The following is a 20662-nucleotide window of genomic DNA, read 5'->3' as shown; positions in this document are numbered from 1 at the left end:
TACGGGACGGGAACACTCTCTGGGTGGGCAGGATATAGCTGGGAACAATAGACAGAGTAGGTACGCATCCCAAATGGCACCCTATTCCCTTTAAAGTGCACTTCTCTTGACCAGGGCCCACAGGGCTCGTCACAAGTAGTGCACTATATAGGGAATAAGGTGCCATTTGGGATTTACGAAAGTCAGTGTGAAGAATGGGACACACACACTGTACTACATTGTAAGCATTATAAAATGTTGAGGCTAATTATAGTGTATATTTTCTTTATTCCTGTGATTGTACTGTAGTGTTAAGTAGTATACTAATTAGGGGATTACAGATGCTTAACTGGCTGGTTGTGTTTGCTAGCTTGAGTGTTGTCAGTAGAATTTAACATCTTAGCAGAACCATTAGAGGGTCACTCAGGGGTCAATACCAACCTAATGACACATGCAAGATGGCTTTCACCTGCATACAATAGCCTGTGAGCTCTTCACTGACTCTCAGTCGCAATTCGCCTCTCTAGTTGACTCACAGGGTTTCTCTTTGTTACGATAGAGACTGACTGACACGGATCAGCTACATTTGCACTTTCACCTTCATCAAAACAAATAAGAACATGAAAGGTGATGACATTGCCACCCTCCCATAGAAGCCATTGTCTGGTGGTCTGGCGGAGGGTTTCCTCTGAGTGACTTCAATGGCCCTGTCTCACCTTCTGGCCCACACACAGATTAATGCCAGCCTTGTTAATGGAGCTAATTAATAGTAGCAGGCATCAAATTTAATGCAATGACTTTGCTATGCAATGCACGCAGCCAATGTTGTCAGAGCCTTTGAGAGCGACATCAACTTACCAACATTATGACCAGGAATACAATTCATTACAATCAAATGTAGACCATATTATCTCCCAAGAGAATTCTCGTCAGTTATCATCACAGCTGTGTATATACCCCCTCAAGCAGACACCATGACGGCCCTCAAGGAACTCACTGAACACTATGTAAACTGGAAACCATATATCCTGAGGCTGCATTTATTGTAGCTGGGTATTTTAACAAAGCAAATTTGAGAACAAGGCAACTTAAATTCTATCAGCATATTGGTTGCAGCACTCGCGCAGGCAATACACTCGATCACTGCTACTCTAACATCCGCAATGCATACAAGGCCCTCCCTTACCTCCCCCCTTCGGCAAATCCAAACACGACTCCATCTTGCTCTTACCATCTTATAGGCAGACACTCAAACAAGATGTACCCGTGACTAGAACCATTCAACGCTGGTCTGACCAATCGGAATCCACGCTTCAAGATTTCTTTGATCACGCAGACTGGGAAATGTTCAGTGCAGCCTCTGAGAATAATATCGATCTATACGCTGCCTCGGTGAGTGAGTTTATAAGGAAGTGATTTGGAGATGTTGTACCCACTGTGACTATTAAAACCTACCCTAACCAGAAACCATGGATGGATGTCGGCATTTGCGCAAAACTGAAAGGGCGAACCACCACATTTAACCATGGAAAGAGGACTGGGAATATGGCCGAATATAAACAGTGTAGTTATTCCCTCGGCAAGGCAATCAAACAAGCGAAATGTCGGTATAGGGACAAAGTGGAGTCACAATTCAACAGCTCAGACACAAGACGTATGTGGCAGGGTCTACAGGAAATCTACAAAAAGAAAACCAGCCACGTTACGGACACAGACGTCTCGCTTCCAGACAAACTAGCTGGCTGGTGTGTTTACAGGCATATTTAATTGCTTCCTTTCCCAGTCTGCTGTCCCCACATGCTTCAAGATGGCCACCATTGTTCCTGTACCCAAGAAGGCAAAGATAACTGAACTAAATTACTACCACCCCGTAGCTCTCACTTCTGTCATCATGAAGTGCTTTGAGAGACTAGTCAAGGATAATATCACCTCTACCTTATCTGCCAGACCAACTTCAGTTTGCATTCCGCCCCAACAGGTCCACAGATGGTACAATCGCCATCACACTGCACACTGCCCTATCCCATCTGGACAAGAGGAATACCTATGTAAGAATGCTGTTCATTGACTACAGCTCAGCATTCAACACCATAGTACCCTCCAAGCTCCTCATTAAGCTGGAGGCCCTGGGTCTCAACCCCACCCTGGGCAACTGGGTACTGGACTTTCTGACGGGCTGCCCCCAGTTGATGAAGATAGGAAACAACATCTCCACTTCGCTGACCCTCAACGCTGGGGCCCCACAAGGGTGGGTGCTCAGCCCCATCCTGTACTCCCTGTTCACCCATGACTGCGTGGCCATGCACACCTCCAACTCAATCATCAAGTTTGGACGACACAACAGTAGTGGGCTTGTTTACCAACAATGACGAGACAAACTACAGGGAGGAGGTGAGGGCACTCGTGTGGTGTCACTCAACGTCAACAAAACAAAGGAGATGATAATGGCCTTCAGAAAACAGTAGAGGGAGCACCCCCCTATCCACATCGAAGGGATGGCAGTGGAGAAGGTGGAACGTTTTAAGTTCCTCGGCATACACATCACAGACAAACTGAAATGGTCCACCCACACAGACAGTGTGGTGAAGAAGACGCAACAGCTCCTCTTCAAACTCGGGAGGCTGAAGAAATTTGGCTTGTCACCTAAAACCCTGAGAAACTTTTACAGATGCACAATCGAGAGCATCCTGTCAGGCTGTATCACTGCCTGGTGCGGCAACTGCACCACCCTCAACCGCAAGGCTCTCCAGAGGGTGTTGCGATCTGCACAACGCATCACCGGGAGCAAACTACCTGCCCTCCAAGACACCTTCAGCACCCGATGTCACAGGAAGGCCAAAAAGATCATCAAGGACAACAACCACCAGAGCCACTGTCTGTTCACACCGCTACCATCCAGAAGGTGAGGTCAGTACAGGTGCATCAAAGCTGGGACTGAAAAACAGCTTCTATCTCAAGGCCATCAGACTGTTAAACAGCAATCACCAACACAGAGAGGCTGCTGCCTACATAGAGACTCATATCACTGGTCACTTTAATAAATGAATCACTAGTCACTTTAAACAATGTCACTTTAGTAATGTTAACATATCTTACATTACTCATATCATAAGTATATACTATACATTATACCATCTATTGCACCATGCCTATGCCGCTCATCCATATATTTATATGTATACATTCTTATTCCTCCCTTTAGAATTGTGCATTAGGTAGTTGTTGGGGAATTGTTAGATTACTTGTTAGATATTACTGCACTGTCGGAACTAGAAGCACAAGCATTTCACTACACTCGCATTAACATCTGCTAACCGTGTGTGTGTGACCAATAAAACTTGATTTGAATAAAAACCCAGAGTCATTTCATTCCGATGTGTTAGCCTACACAGAATGTGAATGAACATGATGTTGGGTCTCTTTTACACTGTTGATACATTCAAAGGTAAAAACTTGAAAAGATTGAATAGTGATTCATTTGGCACTGCTGATACAAGGTCGTAAACATGGAAGCTTGCTCATGGGAAGAGGTCAACAATGTCACAGAGCGATGCTAAGAACGCTGACAACAGATTAGAAAGTGACGTATAAAGTTAGCTATGGACAATCAGATGCCAGTGGCATAGCCAAAGCCATTCATTTTGTCCTCAGTCAACAACCTCCTCCTCCTCAAACGCAATTCATAGCTAAGGTCGTACACAAAGTAAAAGATTAAGACTTATAATGTAATATAGTGAGTACACAATGCCATGCAATTGAGAGGAAGCTGATTTATCAACTAGGGATTCAAATGTAAAACTTCAATAGACTGCTTTGGTAAAAATGTAACATCAGTATGACCACACACAACTGGTACTTTATTAGGATCCCAATTAGCAGCTGCGAAAGCAGCAGCTACTCTTCCTCAGGTCCACACAAAACGTGACATAATACAGAACATTAGTAGACAAGGTCAGAACTACATAAGTTTCATCCAAATGTCATATGCAGTGGTGATGACGGTCATGTACATTCTGTATGAACTTTGAGACATTGTTTCACACTGCTGCCAGAGAGGATTATTTCATATAACCATTGCGTCCGCCCGGAAAGTGAGCTCGGTTTATTGACATTATGCAAATAAGCTTTCACGAATTCCAGAGACATAACATACAGGAAACACATTCACATGTATCAAGACCCATCAAATCAGATTAATTCAGTATGCAAATGTTTATTATTTCCCCTTATGCACATCTCAAATGTTTACATTATTAATCCTCTATTCATCTGAAACATGCATTATAGAAGACTGCATACCATTGCTACATGGCAAAAACAGAATAACTTGGCATTCTGTACAAATATATAGACAAAGGCAATTTCCATTACGACAATGAATTCAACTTGATGCATCAGTGTTAACTACACTGGAAATAGAATTGTCCACAACGGCATGGCCATTATCATGGCCACTTGATGAAGCCGCGAATTAACGTTGATATTTATAATGTCATAAAAACCATCTCTGTCGTTGTCAATACTGCAATTCATTTGAAAAAAGATGACTTATATGATGACTAAGACCTCCCAGAGGAGCCATTTCCATTGACCTTGGGGCAACATCCAAAATCACAGTTTAAAAACCCCATAACAAAACAGCATTGCTTCAGTCTTGAAATTAAATTGATGGGTTTGTTCTTTGTAATAAAGACCATTTTCTCCAAACAGGTTTCTTTTGTTCTCCTGGCATTCTCTCAGAGTCCGAACGTGTCTGTGTGTGTTTTACAGTTTGAGTTTGGTTTCTTTGGCCTCGGGGGTGACCTCGGCTTGCTCTGACAGAAGGCCTGTTTGCTCAGCTGGTCCCTGGGGCTGGGCAATCTTCAGTAGGAAGTGACTGATGAACAGCTTCAAGCCCTCCCACAGCATTCCTAGTTTGGGAATTCCCGAAATCCTGACGAGACACAACACAATGGCAGATATTGATACCAGACTTTTCACATGGTCAACCCTAAGCGGTGCAGTTTTACAGGAGAGCCAAAGGACTCTGGCCAAAGATGTTTCATGACTAGGTGAAAGGAGGAGGAATCTGACCCTGATAAAATGTATTCTAAACCAGGGTTCGTCAACAATTATTTTTCTGAGCTAATAGTCGGCGGGCCAGAACTTAATTAGCATATAATATTACCACAACTAACTGGCCTACATTACAAATTTAACACAATTGAACACATCTGATTATCACATAATAAATTCAGTGAAAATAACCATTTTGATTTGATTATGCTCATAAAATGACCAATGTCTCTATTCAATTATTATTTTAGTCTCTTTCTCTGTGCGTTGATTGGTGGGATAACCAGGTCTACGTAGCCTACTTTAGGCTACACTATTCTTCTTAACGTCAACATTCGTTCAGAACAATTAGCTTCATTGCAAGAGAAAATGTCGCTCTCAAAAAGTATCAAAAGAAAGGTGGATCATAAAAATCGAGGATATGGAAATATGAACGCATATCGCTGTCCATTTCAGGGAAGAATGGGCAGAGCGATATGCGTTCATCTTACCATATTTTCCCAATGCCAAGCCAGTGTGTCTTATTTGCAATGAAAATGCGTGCAAATCATTTAAATCTCAGACGTCATTATGAATCTAAGCATGGAACTGTCGAAGTGGCCTTCCGCCCCAGACAGAGGCCTGACGCAGAAAAATGATACCCTTGCTCCCTCCATTGCTAAGAAAACTGACCCTTGTGCCCAAGGAAGCAAAGGTAACCTGCCTAAATGATTACTGCCCCGTGGCACTCACGTCGGTAGCCATGAAGTGCTTTGAAAGGCTGGTCATGTCTCACATCAAAAGTATCCTCCCAGACCCATTCCAATTTGCATACTGCCCTAACAGATCCACAGATGATTCAATCGCACTCCACACCGCCCTTTCTCACCTGGACAAAAGGAACACCTATGTGAGAATGCTGTTCATCGACTACAGCTCGGCGTTCAACACCATAGTGCCCACGAAGCTCACCACTAAGCTAAGGATTCTGGGACTAAACACCTCCCTCTGCAAATGGATCCTGAACTTCCTGACGGGCCACCCCCAGGTGGTAAGAGAGGCAACAACACGTCTGCCACGCTGATCCTCAACACTGGGGGCCCCGCAGGGGTTTGTACTTAGTCCCCTCCTGTATTCTCTGTTCACCCACGACTGTGTGGCCAAACATGACTCCAACACCATCATTAAGTTTGCTGACGACACAACAGTGGTAGGCCTGATCACCGACAACGATGAGACGGCCTATAGGGAGGAGGTCAGAGAACTGGATGTGTGGTGCCAGGACAACAACCTCTCCCTCAATGTGAGCAAGACAATGGAGATGATCGTGGACTACAGGAAAAGGCAGGCCGAACAGGCTTCCATTAACATTGACGAGGCTGTAGTGGAGCGGGTCGAGAGTTTCAAGTTCCTTGGTGTCCACATCACCAACGAACTATCATGGTCCAAACATACCAAGACAGTCTTGAAGAGGGCACGACAAAACCTTTTACCCCTCAGGAGATTTGGCATCGGCCCCCAGATCCCCAAAGGGTTCTAAAGCTGCACCATCGAGAGCATCCTGACCGGTTGCATCACCACCTGGTATGGCAACTGCTCGGCATCTGACCGTAAGGCGCTACAGAGGGTAGTGCAAACGGCCCAGTACATCATGGGGTCAAGCTTCCTGCCATCCAGGACCTATATAGGCGGTAGGAAGGGCCATTTTTCAATAAGATCTTAATTGGGGGGGGGGGGTTACAGGTACAATATACAAGGAAAATAAACCAAATTATGTGATCCTCCACCCCCAATCTCCCATTCTATTCCCCCAACCCCACATCCACCCTCCTGGTGACCAGAGAAACCCTCCCCATACCACCCCTTCCACCCCATACCATCCCTTCCCTGTGGGGCTAATATGAGGTCAAATGTTCAGGTTTCAAACAATTAAGTAGGGCTATATGTTTTCAAAATGTATAAGCCTACTGCCTCCGGCTCAGATTGCAAAGTGGAAGGTGACGTGCTGATAGCCTGCCTACCTTTGCCTATGCACTTGAATGGCGAATGGAGAAACGCTTCAATACGAGTTGAGAAATAGCCTCAATAGAAAGCTGGGATCAAAACTTTTTTTAAACACACGATTGCATTAGCATTGTTGCGCAATGACTGGGCTTATAAAAGCACGTTTCACTCCAGTAGCAACCAGCTGTTAGGCCCATCCTGTACACAGAAAATAATGTAGTGTCACATACTGAAACTTGTGGCAACGTCTAGCTTTGGTATGAGAGCATTTCAGCAGTGCAGAAGGGTAGGGACACAAAACACACCGTACCAGCTTCTCAAAAGGCATCCAGGTAATCCTCGCTGGTTATGATGACGCAGAAGATATTTCTCCTTATGTCTGTTCATTCTCCGTTTCCAGGCCAGGTCTAAGATCTTTAAGCTGAACTGAGTAGACAGGTGAAGGAAAAATGGCATTATGATCAGTAAAACACATTGAAAATGTTGTCTAGTTCAGCTCAAATGTAGTGATATACAGTCAGGGTAGGTAGTGCATAAAAAAAGTATAATAATCATTTAAAAACGCTTTTATGAGAAAATAAAATAACAAATTGTCATTATTTTTGGGATATTTTATGTTTTTTTTCTGATGGGTGTTCCTATACTGGGATGGTTGAGCTAACGTGCGCTAATGTGATGACATGACAGTTGTAAGTAACAGTCAACTTTCCAGGACATTGACATGTCTTATATGGGCAGAAAGCATTTGTTGCATTGAGATGATTTGATATTTTAGACATGTGTATTGCCTAAACATGTTGTGTGGTAAGCTCTGCACATTTGGGCGTATCTACATAATTTGGTGCTCTCATCCCTTTAACTGAATGAAGCTAGCTAGCAAAAACAACCTGGGTAAATGGAACTCCATCACTCATAGCGGTGGGAAGTAGTGGTGCTGAGGGTCCTGCAGCACCCCCTAACAAATCACAATTAAAAATAATATATATTTTTTAAAGAGTTTTGGGAGCATTTCTTCCCCCCACCAAAATATTGCCACTAGGCCTTTATTACTCCTGTACGAGCGGAGCAAAATCCGTTAGACAAACAATTTCAGCACCCCCACCGCAAAACATCTTCCCGGGGGCCATGCCTTAAACCTCAAACAATTTTCCAAGTTGGATTTTCAAGGAAAACTTGGTATAATTCAGAGGGAGACCAACAGCTGAGCTGCCTAACCTTCATCAGAGGAAGGGACAGAAAATCATCAGATCGAATGCACCACACTTGGCCTGACAGACACAGCATCCTGGAGCACACAACCGATCAGAGACGAGAGGAATGTTTTACAACATTTTGGACAATATCAGTATTAAAATAAAAGCCATGTTTGATCCTTTTGTCAGCCTTGGCCCTACAGCACTGTCACCGAGAGGTTCACCCTAAAGGACAGACGAATGGACTAAAACCACAAGTAAATGCATTTTCCTTTGCAATTTGCGGTTTAGGCTACTGTTCAATGAACATGAGAATAGACAACACCCCTTTGATGCATTTCATTTATCAAGCTAGAATTTTGTATTGAAGAAACACTTTTCAGTCATTTCAATTGTTGATATGGGATTTCCTTCAGAACAGTATTCATCACGTGTGTAATAATATTTCACATAATAATATTATTGTGTGCGTGCGTGCATTTGCGCATTCCACTCGCGGTGCATTGGAAGAATTGTAAATCCATTGTGAAAGGCTAGGGAGTTTGCGTTGCAAACTATTTGGATGATATGTAACTGTGGATGCTACACCGGTCTATGGCCGAGCTGAGTTGAGCAGTGTGCCATTTTGTCGGATGATATGAAATATGTCGCCATCTGAGGCTATCGCTTTTGTATCTTGGCTACAATGGTTTTTACATCTGGTGAAAATTGTTTGTTCATTTCAGTTAATAGCCTATGTCACTGGTTGTTGGAGCATCAAGGTTTATTTGTCAGTAAATCAGGCTTTGATAATAGCCAGTGCCTAGCCAGCCACCGACCTCAACGCACGTCACTTCTCAAATGTTCATATGAAAGAGCTGCAGTAATGATTTGGTGGAACACCAGGGGCCATATGTATCAAGCATCTCTGAGAGCTAATCTAGGATCAGGTCCCCCCCCCCCCCCCCCCCCCCGTCTAAATAAGATTATATGGTTTGAATCAGCACGACATTCTGAGACACCGGAGGTATACGGCCCCAGATCTTTTATGGTTCTAGTACCTTTCCTTCTGCAGTTGTCTGTTTTGATGTCATGTTGCCCTGGTCACCTATCATGGGTGCTCTGCTCCACGATAAGCCCACGATCCACCAGCGGCCCACCTGCTCTGCAGCCAAGAGGTTCTCCAAAGAGACCCTCAGCTTCACATCACTGGCCCCTGAACTCTGGTGGATCTGAACACAACAGTTAAAACATTATTCACATAATGCTCTAGGGTGAAGTTTCACCTAATTACAGATCTAGGCACAGCTCTCCCTGCCCCAATCCCAACCTTAAATGTAAGTGAGGTATATGCTAAACTGACCCTAGATCAGCGTCTAGGGGCAACCTCACATTACTCCTTCACACTCCCCTCATCTCGGTGCTAAAACCTATATTATAAACTGGGTGGTTCAATCCCTGAATGCAGATTGGCTGACAGTCGCGGTATATCAGACCGTATACCACAGGTATGACAAAACCTTTATTTTTACTGCTCTAATTACATTGGTAACCAGTTTATAATAGCAATAAGGCACCTCATGGGTTTGTGGTATATGGCCAATATACCACGGCTAAGGGCTGTATCTAGGCACTCAGCGTTGCGTAGTGCATAAGAACAGCCCTTAGCCGTGGAATATTGGCCAATTACCTCACCCCCGTGCCTTATTGCTTAAACATAAACTGCTATGTGAGATTATAGCGCCCCCTGGTGGTTTTAGCTGAAATGCGCAAGTGATATATTCTTGAGGTTGAAACCTCAACAGTGGATGAATATTTCATGGCTGAGCAAAGAATGGTTTTGAGGTTATGATATGACAGTTTGTTAGTAAGTATTAAGTTAATCAGACCCATATCCCAACATGGTCTGCAGCTGAAGCGCACCTAAAGACAGAGATGATATTCAGAAGAAAGTTGGCTTGTTATTAATTTATGACTGCTAAGGAATGCTAATTGCGAGTTGTTCTGGATAAGAGCTGCTAAATGAGCAAAATGTTAAACGACCATGTTCGAAAGAATTACCACCAATAAGGTGCATTTCAGAGTATAGACAGAGGGTGATGTTGAGAGTGGTGTTGTGTGGTAGCTGTGACAGACCGTACCCTGTTATCATCCTGAAACTTGGTGCCCACACAGCTGCCTTTGCGCTGGGCCCCAGAGATGAGCTCTTTCAGAGCCAGGGCATCATCCTACCGCAGGGTGAAGCCTACATTTTTCAGCATGAACAGAACCAGCTCAATGTCCTTTTTCGGTGAAAGCCCCAACCAGCATCTTCAGGATGTCAAAGGTGAGGAGGGCGTGCACCACCTGGAAGTTGTAGAGATGTGCCACCATGGCCACCGGGCTCTTCCGTCAAACTTCCACACCACTCTCTCCAAGAAATTAGCCCCCACCTGCAAAATGTTACATTGTGTCAAAGAACAGAAAATAACGCAAGTCATTGGAACCTTGAATTGCTGGAGGGTATGTGAACGTGTGTGTTTCAAGTTTGATTGAGTGTGGTAATTTACTGACAGGTGGGGAGTAAACCTGACTGAAAGAGACAATGCTAATTGAAGGCCAAGGTGTGAACTGCCACTTCCCCATTAATCAAACAGGGGGGGGGGGGGGGGTAGCTTATAAAGTCACCACTGAGCACGTAAATCAAACAAACCACAAGCTAATGATCATTCACAGGTTAATGGTTACTCCTTTTCTCACACAGACTGTGTTGTTACAAAATACTGTTTTCTTCTTTCTGTGCCCTTATCAGAGGAGCATACAGGGGTGAACTAAAGGTAAACTAAAGGTCACCAAGAGAGAACAGAGTTCTAGACAACTACACCTGCTACATATCCATTAGGATTCAATCGTAATTCTTAGTTGACTGTAACTAGCTCCCTTACTTTATGTCTGCATCCCAAATGTCACCTTATTCCCTATATAGTGCCCTATTTTTGACCAGGGCTCATAGGGCCCACATGTGGTGCTATCCAGCACCTGACACCAACGTAGTTAATTAGGGGAGTACCCTGACTGAGACTCAAACCCTGGTTTCTGTGACTGTCATTCCAAAACAATTATACCGAAAGGCAACAACAACAAAAAAATAGCTTGGTGAGGTCACTAGGTGTTGAACTAAGGTTGGATAGTATTTTTTTTTAAAGGGGGTCCAACTTAGTTTTTTAGCTCACTCCCCTCACATTTTTTAAGGGTAGGTAGCATAAACATAACCACATGTCACATATGGATTTGCATTAGTATACGCATTTAAAAAAATTGCCACTTTAGCTACAGCAGCGACATGACCTTGATAGCCAGTAAGAAGTATTTCAAGTCGGCAGGCAGGCCAATACAACACCATTGCACTGGTCGCCAGCTTATCGACTCTGCACCCTAATCAGCCACGCAAAACATTCTTGAGTGGCAAGAAACCTGCCCAATTAGCTGATTCGCTTTCCATACACCCACTCCTTTCGACACACCCACTCGCCCATACTCCGGTTGCCATATTGAGCTGCAGTTACCCATACTTGTGTCTGTCAGCTAGCGTGCTAGCACTAAGCCAAGGTGGAAAAAGTTACAAAACTGCTGTAGCCTATTTCACAGAGAACATGCCGAAAAGTTTACAAAACAAAACGGAGAACAGACTAGGTACTACAAAATCAGAGCTGATCTTTCTTTCGAGCGTGCCACGCTTACAGGCGCTGGCTAGATAACACAGCCACAAGGTCCATGAAGAGCATTCTGCATGGCAGCAGGTGCCCCATCTGCTTCTTGTTTACATCACACTTCCTCTGATTGGTGGATTGTAGCTCACCACCGCTAACACTTGGTCTGGAATATAATTACATGCTTGAGCTAGCATACTAACTCGGTAAAACAGAGTAGATCCTACATATGACATGGAGAAATCGTGCATTGTGGTTGTGGATAGTTTTCAAAGATATCTGGAAATAAGTTCATAAATATGTAATAACACAAAAAAATTACTATGTTGGTACTTACAGGTAACCAGATTGTGACTACAACTAAGTTAAGTCTTTGAACACACTGTGTTGTTACATTGGTTAGTAAAAATTCATGCTTCCTACACTTTAAATCAAATTTGAATGACCTTACCGGTACACAAGTCATTTGACTTGTCTCTTCAGTCTCTCTAGCTCAGCTTTGCGCTTATCATCCCCGGTGTCCCGTAAGGTGAGGAGGCACATATTTGCCTGCTGATAGGGCTGCCTATATATACACAGAATAGTGTTTAATTTTCAGTCTATACATTTATGTCCGGTTTCCGGGACACAGATTAAGCCTGATGCTGGACAAAAAAAGTATTGTCAGTGGAGATTCTCCATTGAGCTTTCTTTTTAGTCCAGGACTACTAGGCTTAATCTGTGTCCATGAATACAAAACATACATTTTTCGCTGAAATTCACAAATGAGATTCTAATTGGGCAACTTACAGTTTCTGCCTTAGGCCCTGCAAGCTTTGAGTCTCAACTCATTCCTCTTCCTCTTAATGTTCTTCTTCCGAACCTGCTCCACCACTCTCATCCATTCCTTCTCCGTCCTCATCAATCTCATCTTCCTCCACATACTTGCCTTCCGCCACATTGGCATCCAGATCTCCGTCACTGTCTAGTTCGCTGCCCTCCTCTTCAGAGTCTTGTCCTTGTTCTTCCTCCTCCTTGGTGGACATTTCAGATTCACTGTCTTCCAATTTCCTGAAATTCTTTTTGGCAATGTCCATGTCGTCATCACTGTCATACATCATCCCTGAAGCTGCCGACCCAGCTTCCAGTACACCCAAAATGTAATCAAGTCCATCATCAGCAAATTGTTTCCCCACTTGTTATACCCAAGAGATCCCTCCAATCTCGTAGTTTCTCGGTCCTCGGCATCATTTGCTTCCAAAATTGCTTTTTTTCTTGATTCCTCGAGTCTGTTTCTTTGCTGTGCTTTCTTAGACGGTTTCTTAGGTCCTGTTTTCTCAGCCTTCTCTCAACTGCAGTCTCAACAGGAGTTGACTTGGACTGTTGAGCTGCTGGCTCACCTTTGTTTGTTGTTTATCAGATGGGGTTGCAACTTCCTCACTGTCAACAGTGGATGCGTGGAGAGCCTTGTAACGTTAGCCTTCATAGCGATTCTTACTTTGTCTTTTGTATCTTTCTTTTCTCCTTATGCATGACTTCTACTTTTCTACTTAACAAATCTCAAACTACATCCATCTTCCGTTTCATCACAGCCTACCTTACTCTTTACAAAGTCGTTAACTGTCACCATATACTTTTGCAATTTTCCTGTGTCTTTCCTTCCCTCTTGGCTTTCAACTTTGCAACAGAGATGACTATCGTTAACTATTTAACTATGATCTTATTGTTACTTGATGAAAGACACTGACTTTTATAATTACATTCCTTTCGATGTGTCTACGAGTTTCAAGCTTGGCAAGAAACAAACATGCCCGTGTATGAAGCAAAAAAAAAACTCGTCTATGAAGCAAAAGGCTACTTAAGTGAAATAACCCCTACCGTGGTTACTTCGAAACACTTGAAATAGTTGAACAAAACTATCTTAATTAGACACATGTATCCAGTCTTCATGAGGCAAGACATTTTGGTTGACAAACGACTCAGGAAACACAACAAATTATTATAATATTTAGCGCGGAATGATGATGTCATTTATTTTTGGTCGTCCCTAGTTACCACAGTCATAATTATGTCTACTATTCTACAATGTAGCTTCTTAAAATCTGATGTTAAACGTATCCCTCATCTTAACCACACTGCTAACCTTATGCCCAAACCTAACCTTAAATGAATACGATTTTTGTGGGTGTGTTTTCATGAATTTGTATGATATACAATATAGGCTAACCGTGTAGTTAGAGTTAGAGTTAAGGTTTAAAATCAGTTTTTAACAAGATAAATTGTCGAAATCGGCGGGGTTTAGCCATAATTAGGACTTTGTAACTGTGTCAACTAGTAACAACCCATTCAGTGGGTTTTGGCTGAATTACCGTTCTCCTAGCATCAGGATATTATGCTGGAGCACGATCATGGATTACATTTTTTTTTAAATAAGAGCCCCCTGCAAAGACATGCAAATATGGAAAGTTTTTTCAACGCATTGTAACCACCTTCGAAAAAAATTGTTTATAATTTGACGTATTTTCTTTTTTTTCTTATATTATTTATACCAGTTTACACAAATACTGCTATGTTTAAAGCTGTTGTGTAGGCTATATTTAAAGAAATACATTTTTTAATCAAATACAAATAAATGTTATTGGAATTACACAATATAGTCTGCAAAAATGAAATGGGTCTCTTGTTCTGGGCAACGGGTTTAATACAGAGTACTTGTGACTCCGTACTCCATCCACTCCAATTACAGCAATGCAATACACAGTATATGGGATACTTGTTGTTACTTTAGAGATAAAGTTTTTCTACCTGTCTCAGCTAAAGTGGGGTGGGAAATACTCAGTAGGGTCTCTACTAACCAAATATGTGTCGTTTTGTAGGGGGACTGCGTCATATCCAGCAACACAGCTTTAAATTACCTGGTGCTATCCATGGTCCTGAAATCAATACACACTCAACAACGAAAAGGAAACACAAATATCAAACGTTTTAATCAAAATTAAAACTAATTTATTTACAAGTTAAATGTAATGCATATTAACCAGGCTATTAAGACACAGCATAATCACACTTTCTGAACAGCAATGGAGATAATGATTTACAAGTTGTAGTCTGATATGTAAGGTACAAATCTGTCATTCTGCCCCTGAACAGGCAGTTAACCCACTGTTCCTAGGCCGTCATTGAAAATAAGAATTTGTTCTTAACTGACTTGCCTAGTAAAATAAAGGTAAAATAAAAAATAAAAATATGTGCTTCTTATCTATCAAGGTTTTCAGTATACAGTAAAGGCCTATTACCTAGTTTAAAAGAATAATAACAGAGAGAAGATTATTTACAAGCTACATTGTCATAATTATTGATCAAGGTCAGCAAAGGCACATTTTGCAGAGTTGAACATGTATTACAAGAGCCAACAAGGCTGATAGGCTAACAATACACAGCATAATCAAGCTTACAGAACAACAATGGAGAACATTATTTACAAGTTATTGGCCTTTATGTGTTGCTTTTCTATCAAGGTTAGCAGTATAGCAGTAGACTGTGAAGGCAAGGTGACTGGGAATATGGTTGAGTACAAACAGTGTAGTCATTCCTTCAGTAAACCAATCAAACAGGGAAAACGTCAGTACAGAGACAAAGTGGATTCGAAATTCAATGGCTCAGACACAAGATGTATGTGGCAGGGTCGACAGACAATCACTGATTACAAAGGGAAAACCAGCCATGTCACGGACACCGGCGTCTTGCTCCCGGACAAGCTAAACACCTTCTTCGCCCGCTTTGAGGATAACACAATGCCACCATCGCGGCCTCTCCCAAAAACTGCGGGCTCTCGTTCTACGTGGCCGACGTAAGACATTTAAACGTGTTAACCCTCGCAAGGCTGCTGGCCCAGACGGCATCCCTAGCCACGTCCTCAGAGCATGCGCAGACCAGCTGGCTGGAGTGTTTATGGACAGATTTAGTCTCTCCCTATCTCAGTCTGCTGTCCCCGCTTCAAGATGCCCACCATTGTTTCTGTATCCAAGACAGCAAAGGTAACTGAAATAAATTATTTCTGCCCTGTAGCACTCACTTCTGTCATCATGAAGTGCTTTGAGAGGCTAGTTAAGGATCATATCACCTCTACCTTACCTTACCTTACCTGACACCCTAAACCCCCTTCAATTTGCATACCGCACCAATAGATCCACAGGCGATGCAATCGCCATGGCACTGCACACTGCCCTATCCCATCTGGACAAGAGGATTTCCTATGTAAGAATGCTTTTCATTGACTATAGCTCAGCCTTCAACACCATAGTACCCTCCAAGCTCATCATTAAGCTTGGGCCCTGGATCAGAACCACGCCCTATGCAACTGGGTCCTGGACTTCTTGATGGGCCGCCCCCAGGTGGTGAAGGTAGGAAACAACACCTCCACTTTGCTGATCCTCAACACAGGGGCCCCACATGGGTGCGTGCTCAGCCCCCTCCTGTACTCCCTGTTCACCCATGACTGCGTGGCCGGAATGACTAGACAGCCTACAGGGAGGAGGTGAGGGCCCTGGCGAAGTGGTGCCAGGAAAATAACCTCTCCCTCAACGTCAACAAAATGAAGGAGCTGATCGTGGATTTCAGGAAACAGCAGAGGGAGCATGCCCCTATCCACATCGACGGGATCGCATATTTTCTCAAAAATATTTAATTTGCCAGGCCAAGTGATTGACTTGATGCATTTTATGGCACATGTCAAGGCTGGCCTTAGGCTGATTTAAATATGTAAAGGTACAACCATTATCAACACCATTAGGTTAATATAGGTCTTTAACAGGTATGCCATTCCATCCTGGTTTACATTGTGTCTTTGTTTACATTTTATTTCACACAGGAAGCAAACAGGGCCCCAAAAAACAGTTAAAATGTTTTGTCTTTACAACTGATATTCAACACAACAACAGTACATTAATGTATCATTTTGGAATTAAAATGCAGGGCTAAATGCATGTGCCTATAAAACAGTCGCCCTCCAAAACAAACTATATTTGGTTAGTAGAGAGAGACCCTACTGAGTATTTTCCACACAACTTTTCTACCTGTCTCAGCTAGTGTTCTTTCTATAGCCTAACATACCAGTGTCAACATTGTATTTTTTCATTATTGGTGTTATAAAATGTGTTTTATTTGTTAGGTTTATGTCTAGCCAGACACCTAGGTACTTATAGATGTCCACATATTCTAGGTCGGAACCATCCAGGGTGGTGATGCTAGTCGGGCATGTGGGTGCAGGCAGCGAACGTTTGAAAAGCATGCATTTGGTTTTACTAGCGTATAAGAGCAGTTGGAGGCCATGGAAGGAGTGTTGTATGGCATTGAAGCTCGTTTGGAGGTTAGACAGCACAGTGTCCAAGGAAGGGCCAGAGGTATACAAAATGGTGTCGTCTGCGTAGAGGTGGATCAGGGAATCGCACGCAGCAAGAGCAACATCATTGATAGATACAGAGGAAAGAGTCGGCCCGAGAATTGAACGAGTTATCCACATTGTGGTTCTTTGTAGCTCAATTGGTAGAGCATGGCGCTTGTAACGCCAGGGGCAGTGGTTTCGATTCCTGGGACCACGATACATAAAATGCATGCACGCATTACTGTAAGTCGCTTTGGATAAAAGCGTCTGCTAAATGGCATTTATAAACTGGGTGTTTTGAGCCCTGAATGCTGATTGGCTGACAGCAGTGGTATATCAGACCATATAGCACAGGTATGACAAAACATGTATTTGTACTGCTCTAATTACGTTGGCAACTAGTTTGTAATAGCAATAAGGCACCTCGGGGGGGTTGTGGTATATGGCCAATATACCACGGCTACGGCCTGTATCCAGGCACTCCACGTTCCGTCGTGCTTAAGAACAGCCTTTAGCCATGGTATATTGGCCATATACCACACCACCTCGGACATTATTGCTGAAATATATTATTGCAATGTTTTGAAATGCCGGATTTTATTTTGAAGTTTTTGTTATTACCATACAAAGTGACGTCATCGTTTGTGCTGCTGGCAGAATACTAGTCACAGAAGTGTATGTAGCCTGAGCCGTTTTCTTCTGTTGACCATAGACAGGTTTTATGGACGTCAGTTGTACGACTAGTATTCAGTGGGGCAATTGACTTGCATTTGCAATATGAAGAATGGAAGAAGACGATGTTACTATCAGAGAGCAGAATTTCCACAGCCAAGTTCGAGAGTACATTGTAAGTTAATCTCTCTAACGTTCGCTAGCTAGCTTGCTAGCCAACATTTGATATGTGGCGATGCCGCTTACATTAGGTCAGTCAAACGCAAAGCTAACGTTATTTTGCTAGCAGGCAAGTTGCATATAGCTAGCTACCAATGATAACTAGCGAACGTTCCCCACGTGTAACTGTAATAGTAGCTTTCTGATTAGCTCACCTTTTATTGTAGCTCCACAACAAGGGATAGCCACGTTAAGGGGGGAAAGCTGCGATTTCTGCATCCATTTTGGGTCTTTTAAAATTCTTGAAGAGTCAAACTTATGAATACCTCCATGAGTTCATGTGTCTTACCCTCATCAGAACCCCAAACATAAGCTTGTTTTACCCATTTGTTTTGTAAACAAACACTACCATTGTATTCTCAAAACATGCTTACAAGTAAACTATATATATCGGTCTGTCCTTGCATCTATATGAATTTGAGTTGTTCCATTTCTACAGTCCAATCCATCTATTTACCAAGTCAGTGTTCGGATAGCTGCCTTGCTATTGTTCGAACGGCTAATTGCGCCTTTATGTTTCCAAATAAGTTAGCTTGCCTCTGTTGTTGTCATCTTTCTCCTTCCTTCCTTGTTAAGTATTTTTTACATTTTATTTCATCTTTATTTAACTAGGCAAGTCAGTTATGAACGAATTCTTATTTACAATGACGGCCTAGGAACAGTTGGTTAACTGCCTTGTTCAGGGGCAGAACGACAGATTTGTGCCTTGTCAGCTCAGGATTTGATGCAGTATGCTGGTAGTGGCTACCCAATTAGCTATAGGCAATTCCATGGTAATGAGTCTTTTTCCTTCTAAATGTTACCAAACAAAAATGTAATTTAAAAAGTATATTAACTCTATGCACAAGGCCTAATTTTAACAATTGCTGCTGATAATTTTACAAAAACAAAAACTGTAAGAAAAATGCAGATGCTCAGTTTGATAAGACATTTTGTCAAATCTCCCTCTTTTTTTTTATGTGGCCACGTTTTCCAAACACTCTGTTTAAATATCTACTCTGAATTAAGATTCAAAGATGTCTGCAGAAAGAATGGGGTGTCAGCTATGACATGACACCTTGACTTTTGGTTATTGAACTACAGTAAGTGAAGTGGATTTACATCACGGAATTACATCATGGGTTCCTGATCTGTACCATACAAAAAAAATCATAATTATGAATATCATTCTCTTCATGGTGATGTATCCTGAAAGGTAGAAATATTCAATATCCTCCTTTGCATATTTGGGTATTATTCTACACACGGGTTATTATTCTTATTCCCCAAAACAAGACTACATTTGGTTGGTCTGGACCAGACCAAATCTGAACCAATCATCTACATCACAGTACAGCACAATAGAGTTCAGTAAAATACAGTACATTATACTGTACTCTAGAGTTCTCTACTGTAATGTACTTTTCTCTAATTTTCTTTACTTTACTGTACGGTGCTGTCCAAATGTATGAAACATAGACGCCTATGATTGGTTCAGATTTGGACTGGCCAGGGCGGACTGACCAAAATGTCAACTACTTTTCATCGTCTATGGACCTCCGGTGTTGGTCGGTGTCCAGAGGTTGAGGATACTTGTGACAGTAAATGGAAAGAGGGTAGGTGGTAGGTGTCTGTAAGAGCCGGGAGAGGTGACATTAACTGGAGTGAGAGGGAGGGGTGGCCAGACTGTTTTAAGTATTGCTTTGACCACCAGTTATGAGCTGAACATAACAGTATGACAGTGGAAGGGAGGACAGTAGCAGGTGACCCAACTGTGGTTTGTGACTACTATGAATTCCCATTCTAGCCAATTAAATTACAGTAATTCCTTGACTGATAAATTGGTAACAGAATTATGAGTTTTGATCGCTTAAAGTTGACATCAGTAAAAACACTATCTAATTAGTAGGGCTACCTTTACTTGTTATTTCTATGAACTTTCATTATCAGTTGTGTTGTGACAAGGTAGAGGTGGTATACAGAAGATAGCCCTATTTGGTAAAATACCATTTTATTATGGCAAGAACAGCTCAAATAAGCAAAGAGAAACGACAGTCCATCATTACTTTAAGACATGAAGATCAGTCAATGCGGAAAATATCAAGAACTTTGAAAGTTTCTTCAAGTGCAGTCGCAAAAAACATCAGGCGCTATGATGAAACTGGCTCTCATGAGGACTGCCACAGGAAAGAAAGACCCAGAGTTACCTCTGCTGCAGAGGATAAGTTAATTAGAGTTAATTGCACCTCAGATTGCAGCCCAAATAAATGCTTCAGAGTTCAAGTAACAGACACATCTCAACATCAACTGTTCGGAGGAGACCGTGAATCAGGCCTTCATGGTCGAAGTGCTGCAAAGAAACCACTGCTAAAGGACACCAAGAATAAGAAGAGACTTGCTTGGGCCAAGGAACACGAGCAATGGCCATTAGGCCGGTGGAAATCTGTCCTTTGGTCTGATGAGTCCAAATTTGAGATTTTTGGTTCCAACTGCCGTGTCTGTGAGATGCAGAGTAGGTGAACGGATAATCTCAGCATGTGTAGTTCCCACTG

The 20662-nt window shown here is 42.5% G+C and overlaps 2 protein-coding genes across 4 annotated transcripts in view; one reads left to right on the top strand and one right to left on the bottom strand.

Moving 5' to 3' along the window:
* Nucleotides 1-3809: 3809 nt before the first annotated feature.
* Nucleotides 3810-13851, bottom strand: LOC109909587 (nucleolar MIF4G domain-containing protein 1). 2 transcript variants are annotated; one of them, XR_002257775.2, is made up of 6 exons: nt 12668-13851; nt 12330-12443; nt 10331-10621; nt 9251-9421; nt 7328-7443; nt 3810-4912 (listed from the first exon to the last, which is right to left on the bottom strand). XR_002257775.2 is itself a non-coding variant. In XM_020508612.2 (3 exons), the coding sequence occupies exons 1-3, from the start codon at nt 9302-9304 to the stop codon at nt 4744-4746; spliced, it is 339 nt and encodes a 112-aa protein (XP_020364201.1). In that variant the 5' UTR covers nt 9305-9749; the 3' UTR covers nt 3810-4743. The 2 variants fall into 2 exon arrangements, 1 of the variants encoding a protein (XP_020364201.1); XM_020508612.2 differs by lacking the exons at nt 10331-10621; nt 12330-12443; nt 12668-13851 and having other exon boundaries at nt 9251-9749.
* A 4040-nt stretch (nt 13852-17891) lies between these two features.
* LOC109908763 (limb region 1 protein homolog) overlaps nt 17892-20662 on the top strand; it is a 68995-nt gene continuing 66224 nt past the window's right edge. The window contains exon 1 of one of the 2 annotated variants that reach the window (XM_020507442.2): nt 17892-18087. In XM_020507442.2, coding sequence (XP_020363031.1) covers nt 18025-18087 — 63 coding nt within the window. In that variant the 5' untranslated portion in view covers nt 17892-18024. The remainder of the gene's footprint in view (nt 18088-20662) is intronic. The other variant, XM_020507445.2, reaches the window with a different exon arrangement.

This window comes from Oncorhynchus kisutch, linkage group LG18 (assembly GCF_002021735.2).
Source record: "Oncorhynchus kisutch isolate 150728-3 linkage group LG18, Okis_V2, whole genome shotgun sequence".
In the NCBI taxonomy this organism is placed as follows: domain Eukaryota; kingdom Metazoa; phylum Chordata; class Actinopteri; order Salmoniformes; family Salmonidae; genus Oncorhynchus; species Oncorhynchus kisutch.
Note: the sequence above shows the minus strand (reverse complement) of the source record. Positions and strands in the feature narration are given on the sequence as shown.

Coding starts and splice junctions, on each gene's coding strand:
- LOC109909587 (XM_020508612.2), bottom strand. CDS start 9,304: ATGATAGGTGACCAGGGCAACATGACATCAAAACAGACAACTGCAGAA. Junction 7,444..9,250: donor AGACAACTGCAGAAGGAAAG/GTACTAGAACCA, acceptor CTGTCTACTCAG/TTCAGCTTAAAGATCTTAGA. Junction 4,913..7,327: donor GGATGCCTTTTGAGAAGCTG/GTACGGTGTGTT, acceptor GTGTCTCGTCAG/GATTTCGGGAATTCCCAAAC.